The sequence below is a fragment of the Otolemur garnettii genome, unplaced genomic scaffold (genome assembly GCF_000181295.1).
Source record: "Otolemur garnettii isolate 467f Iridium unplaced genomic scaffold, OtoGar3 scaffold00128, whole genome shotgun sequence".
NCBI lineage: Eukaryota > Metazoa > Chordata > Mammalia > Primates > Galagidae > Otolemur > Otolemur garnettii.
Window position 1 is genome coordinate 2,649,105 of NW_003852523.1, and position 6,213 is coordinate 2,655,317.

The 6,213-nt window shown below is 47.4% G+C and overlaps 1 protein-coding gene across 3 annotated transcripts in view; it reads left to right on the forward strand.

Annotated features, from left to right (window-relative positions):
- The window catches only part of PKNOX1 (PBX/knotted 1 homeobox 1), a 35,702-nt gene that overhangs the window by 7,585 nt on the left and 21,904 nt on the right, over nucleotides 1–6,213 (forward strand). For 2 of the 3 annotated variants that reach the window (XM_003798072.3, XM_023518119.1), the window contains exons 3-4: nucleotides 2,019–2,190; nucleotides 4,923–5,093. In XM_003798072.3, the coding sequence (XP_003798120.1) occupies nucleotides 2,019–2,190; nucleotides 4,923–5,093 (343 nt within the window). Of the gene's footprint in view, nucleotides 1–2,018; nucleotides 2,191–4,057; nucleotides 4,093–4,922; nucleotides 5,094–6,213 lie in introns of those variants that run through there. The other variant, XM_023518120.1, reaches the window with a different exon arrangement.

Here is a 6,213-nt window from a genome sequence, read left to right on the forward strand (position 1 = left end):
CCCCCCGCCAGGCACCTGCTGAGCCCCATTCTACTCTTGTGTTTTTATGAACTTGACCATTTTAGAGAGCTTATGTAAGTGGAATTATATGGTATTTTTCCTTTTGTGACAGGATATTGCACTTAGCCTAGTGTCTTCACAGTTTATCCTACTGCAGCGCGTGATGGTAATATTTTCTTTTCTTTTTTTTTAAACAGAGTCCCATGCAGTCACCCTAGATAGAGTGCTTAGCACCGTCGTAGCTCACAGCAATCTCACATTCCTAGGCTCAAGCAATTCTCTGAGTAGCTGGGACTACAGGCACCTACCAGGATGCCTGGCTAGTTTTTCTATTTTTAGTAGAGATAGGGTCTCTTGCTCAGGCTGGTCTCCAACTCCTGAGCTCTACCTGCCTTGGCCTCCCAGAGTGCCAGGATTGTAGGCGTGAGCCACCAACCCTAGCCGGTACGGTAATAACGGTAGTAACTTATAATGTTTATGCCATCCTGTTTCTACCTAGCTCCCCTGAAAGGTCATTGCTTATGTGAACCCAGGCTCCTACATTGTAAACAGTAATCATCTGTGAACAACTCAAACAACAAACAGCAAGTAAATGTGACACTGTGGGGTCTCAGACTGTGGCCTGCATTGCCACAGTTAAGGTGCACTGATACTCTCTCTTAAGCAGCACTGACTACATAATTTAGGGGACACATTTCAAAAAGAAAACGAGGTGCTCCTTGTTCCAAGTGCATTAACAGTGTCAAGGGCATTCAACGGAGTCGGGGCCCTGGCCAGCTCCCGAGACCTGCACTGTGGAGCCAGTCCCCTCAAGTGATGTAGGAACACTTTGAAGAACACACCCAGGTACAGAACCGTGTGAATGCCATGTCCTCAGGGCAAGGACCCCCCACTAACTCATTCACAGCACCACTCGGGGAGAGGAGGGCGGGGAGTAGTGTGGTGCCCAGTGGATTTCTGCTTGATTTTTGCAAATGTGGTCTGAAGTTTTTTCAAGAGATACATGCTGATTTATTGTGTAAAAATAAATACCAGAGACACACCTCTCATTTTGATGCTGTACAGAAAAGAACAAGTGGCGTTGAGACTATGGCGAGAGTAGAATCCTCATACATTGCTGGTGGGAATATAAAGTGGGGTGGCCACTTGGAAAAGTCTGGCAGTGCCTGAAGAAGGCAGAGAGCTGCGTGTGACCTGGCAGTCCCACTGCGTGCAGGTACGCAGGAGATGGGAAAGCACTTATCCACACACAGACTGGGTGTCAGTGCTCATAGCAACATTAACCATGAGAACCAAAGTGGGAAACAACCCATTTGTCCAACAACTAATGGACAAATTGACAAAATGTGGTACGTTCAGGGGGCAGGGCACCAGCCCCATATACTGAGGATGGCAGAGTTGAACCTGTCCCCAGCCAGCTAAAATAGTGACAACTGCAACAGACATAGCCGGGTGTTGTGGCAGGCCCCTGTAGTCCCAGCTACTTGGGAGGCTGAGGCAAGAGAATCACTTAAGCCCAAGAGTTGGAGGTTGCTGTGACCTGTGATGCCTCAGCACTAAAGTGGTACATCCGTGTAATAGAGTGTTATTTGGACATACGAAGGAATGAAGTAACCAATAGCAGGTTACAACTAAGCCTTGAAAACATTATATGGGGTGAGGCCGACCACCGTGAGTCACATGGGGTATGATTCCGATTATATGAAATGTCTAAAGGAGGTAAATGTATAGGGATGGAAAGTAGATTTGTGGTGGGCTGCGGTGTGGGGTAAATGGACGGCCACTGGGTACAGGATTTCTTTTGGAGATGATGAAAACATTCTAAAAGTGACTGCTAATGATGCCACAAGTCTATGAACATACTGAAAACCGTTGACCTTTATACTTTAAACGGATAAATTGTGTGATGTATAAATTAGAACCCAGCAAAGGTGTGATATAAAATAATGCTCGCACACACACTAACACTTTCTCATAGGCGTGTGAGACGTGTGTTTATTCTTTTTATTCCTCCCCAGGCATCCACTGTTCCCATTATTAGCTTTGTTGTTTGAAAAATGTGAACAATCCACCCAGGGCTCCGAAGGCACAACTTCTGCCAGTTTTGATGTGGACATTGAAAATTTTGTAAGGAAGCAAGAGAAAGAGGGGAAACCTTTCTTTTGTGAAGATCCAGAAACTGACAATTTAGTAAGTAAAATTTTGAATGTGTAAGTAGAATTTAGACTCCTTGGAGTCCTGCTGAAGGAGAGAGCCGTACAGTCACGGAGGAGCATACCTGCTAGCGCATGTGATCGGGTGTCCATAAGGCCTTGGCCAGTCGACCTTTCCTTCACTGAGCGAATAAATGATTTGCGCCTCCTTCCTGACAGGACTGGGGGATTCGGGTATCTCCTGTGGATCTGTAAAGGTTCACGGGGTTGGGGAGTCTGTGCTCAAATTCTGCTGTTGGGTTACCATGTGACTTTATTCTCAAAGACAGCACTGCCTTGAGGCCCACACTGATTCGTGGTACTCCCAGGGACCAGAGACCTACTCCCAGGTCCATGGCTCCAAAATCCAGTGTTTTCTGCACTCTCCGAAGGAAATGGAGAATTACTTGGACGTAAGGTCTCTGGTAGACCCAGAGTCAGCTCTGTCTTTCGGAGCTCTGTGGCAGCACAGCCTTCATCTGCGCACCACTCTGCTCCCACCTGAGCACTGGCAAGCGGTTCCCTCTCAGATGGGCAGTAGCACAGAGACCTGGCTTCAGGGACTGTCCCTGTACTCCATTAGAGCCTAATGGGTCCCACATCAAAACCGTGGGCAGGGCCCTTCAAAAAGGCCTTGGGAAAACTTCCTGAATAAATTGCCCAGGTTTTAGCTTTTAAAAAATCAAAACAAACAAACAAACAAAACCAAGGGCCATCCTCAGTGACTCTTGACTGTAATCCCCACACTGTGGGAGGCTGAGAAGGAAGGATTGCTTGAGCTCAGGAGTTGAAGACCAGCCTGAGCAAGAGCAAGACCCAGTCTCAACTAAAAATAGAGAAACTAGCTGGGTATTGTGGCAGGCTCCTATAGTCCCAGCTGCTCAGGAGGCTGAGGTAGGGGAGTTGCTTGAGCCCAGGAGTTTGAGGTTGCTGTGAGCTATGATGCTACAGCACGCTACACAGGGTGACAGAGTAAGACTTTTCAAAAAAAAAAGTCAGACCCATGTGGGCCTCATGCCTGTAGTCCCAGCACTTTCGTGAGGCTAAGGCAAGAGATTGTTTGAGACTGGCCTGAGCAATATAATATAGCAAGACCTCATCTCTACGAAAAACAACAAAGTGAGCCCGGCGTGGTGGTGCACGTCTGCAGTCTCAGCAGCTTGGGAGTCTGAGGCAGGAGGATGACCTGAGCCCGAGGTTTGAGACTGCAGGGAGCTATCATCATGCCTCTGCTCTCCAGCCTGGGTGACAGCATGAGACCCTGTATCTTTAAAATAAAAAGATTCTTACTCAGAATATGCTCAGTCCTTACTAGTCCTGATAGTTGTTATCGTTGTTGTTTGGAGATAGTCTTGCTCTGTTGCCTGGTGTTGTCATAGCTCACAGCAACCTCAAACTCCTGGGCTCATGCAGCCCTTCTGCCTCAGCCTTTTGAGGAGCTGGGTCTACAGGCCCTTGCCACAACCCCTGACTAATTTTTCTATTTTTCTTTTTTGAGACAGAATTTCACTATGTCACCCTCAGTAGAGCGCTGTGACATCACAGCTCACAGCAACCTCAAACTCTAGGACTTAAGCGATTCTCTTGCCTTGGCCTCCCAAGTAGCTGGGACTACAGGCTCCTGCCACAGTGCCTGGCTATTTTTCTGTTGTAATCGTTATTGTTGTTTAGCAGGCCTGGGTCAGGTTCAAATCCACCTGCCTTGGTGTATGTGGCCCATGCCCTAACCACTGACGTACGGGTGCTGAGCCAAATTTTTCTATTTTTCATAGAGATGAAGTCTCATTTTTGTTCAGGCTGATCTCAAACTCCTGGCCTCAGGCAATTCTGCCTCAGCCTCCCAGAGTGCCAGGATTACAGGTATAAGCCCAGATGCCTGGCCACCTAATAGAATTCACAGGTGAGTTATCTGCTTCTCATCCCTGAAGTGAGACTTCACAGTACTGGCCCTTTTGGGGTGAGGATCAGCAGCTCTCTCTGCCTGATTCTGTTGTGTATCCATCTTTCCATTGGCCCACTCCTGCCTTGACAGCAGGTGGGGAGCAGGTGTCCTCTCTCCCCTCTGGGTGGCAGGGACAAGGTGCCCCTGACTGGTGAGTGTTTAGCACAGGCCTGGCAGAGCGTGGTACTTAGTGGTTTTTGCTGTTGATTAGTTGGTTCATTTATTCATTGCACAAATATATATGGGTTGTCACCTTCAAGTTCATAGGTGAAGGAGATGAGCTTTAGAGTTGTTGATTCACAGGTGCATGGTACTTATGAAAGGGGTTCGTTGTTGACATTAGTTATCTATTGCTATGGGATAAAATACCCCACAACTTAGTAACTCAGTACAAAAATATAAAACATAAGAGAAAATCTGGATCTAGGGCTAGGCAAAGTGTTCTTAGACTTGACACCAAAATTGAGCATTATTAAAGTTTAGAACCACTTAGGAGTGCGTATGGATATATTCCTATTTATGAATGCAGAGACTGAGTAGACGGGGTAAACAAGGTGCCCTGTCACAGAGAGAGCGGTGGAGCAAGGCCCCGGGCACCTTCGTGTGTCCCCTGTACTCCCACACACAGTGGCACTAGAATGGGTCATCAATTTGTGCAACTTCTGATTTGAGTCCTTCTCTTTCCTAGATTCTGTCTAATAACTAAGAACTAGTTATGTGTGACAATGGTAACTCACTGTAATGCAACCTTTTTCTTGTCTGAACGTCTTTCTTTTCTCTGCTTTTAGATGGTAAAAGCAATCCAGGTTTTGCGTATTCATCTTCTGGAGCTGGAAAAGGTTAATGAACTCTGCAAAGATTTCTGCAGTCGCTATATTGCTTGTCTAAAAACAAAAATGAACAGTGAGACCTTGCTGAGTGGGGAGCCTGGGAGCCCGTACTCCCCTGTGCAGTCCCAGGTACATATGTGGGGTCCTGTTCTACATCTGCATTGATGGGTGAGACCACTGGCCCTTTCACAGTTGCCGGGTTGTCTCAATGGTTTCCTGCCAAAGGACTCTCTAGACATCTGACCCTGCCAGTCTGGGAATGAGCTCTCAGGGTGTGAAGTGAATCCTTAGTCTGTGTACTGGATCCCCAGTCCCATGCTGATTTCTTTCTTTTAGTTTTGTTAAAAATATTTTAATTTTTAAAAATCATTAGGCTGCGCCTGTGGTTCAGTGGGTAGGGCGCCGGCCCCATATACCAAGGGTGACGAGTTCGAACCCCGCCCCGGCCAGACTGCAACAAAAAAAACTGCATTGTGGCAGGCGCCTGTAGTCCCAGCTACTCAGGAGGTTGAGGCAAGAGAATCACCTAAACACAGGAGTTGGAGGTTGTTGTTAGCTGCGATACCATGGCACTCTACCGAGGGCCACATAGTGACACTGTCTCAAAAAAAAGAAAAAGAAAAAAGAAATAAAAACTGTGTAAAATACCATAATGTAACACTTAACCATCGTAACCATTTTCAAGTGCACATTTCAAGGGCATGTTGGGCGGCCGTCACACTATCCATTTCCAGCACTGTTTCATCTTCCCAACCTGAAACTCTGCCGCTAAACACCGACTACCACCCCCCCTACCCCACTCACTACCCCCCACCGTGCTCACCGTCCTCCTTCTGTCCCCAGGTATCTCATGCAGTGGAGTCATGTGGCATTTGTCATCTTTTACTGGCTTGTTTTGTCGAGCCTTCAGTCTCGTCTGCACCGAGGCACTCGTTGCACGTTGCACGGCAGTTGCTGTGGTGCTGCGAGGTGCCGTGGCTCCGTCTGTTTTCATTCCCTTAGTGGCTGATGATGTTGAGCCTTCTCCCTGTGCTGTATGCTGTCTACTGTGTATCTTCTGTGGTAGGATGTCTGCTCATGTGTTTTGCCCATTTTCTTTTCTTTTTTTTTTTTAGAGACAAGAGTCTCACTTTGTCGCCTTCTGTAGAGTGCTGTGGGGTCACAGCTCATAGCAACCTCCAGCTCTTGGGCTTAGGCGATTCTCTTGCCTCAGCCTCCCAAGTAGCTGGGACTACAGGTGCCCACCACA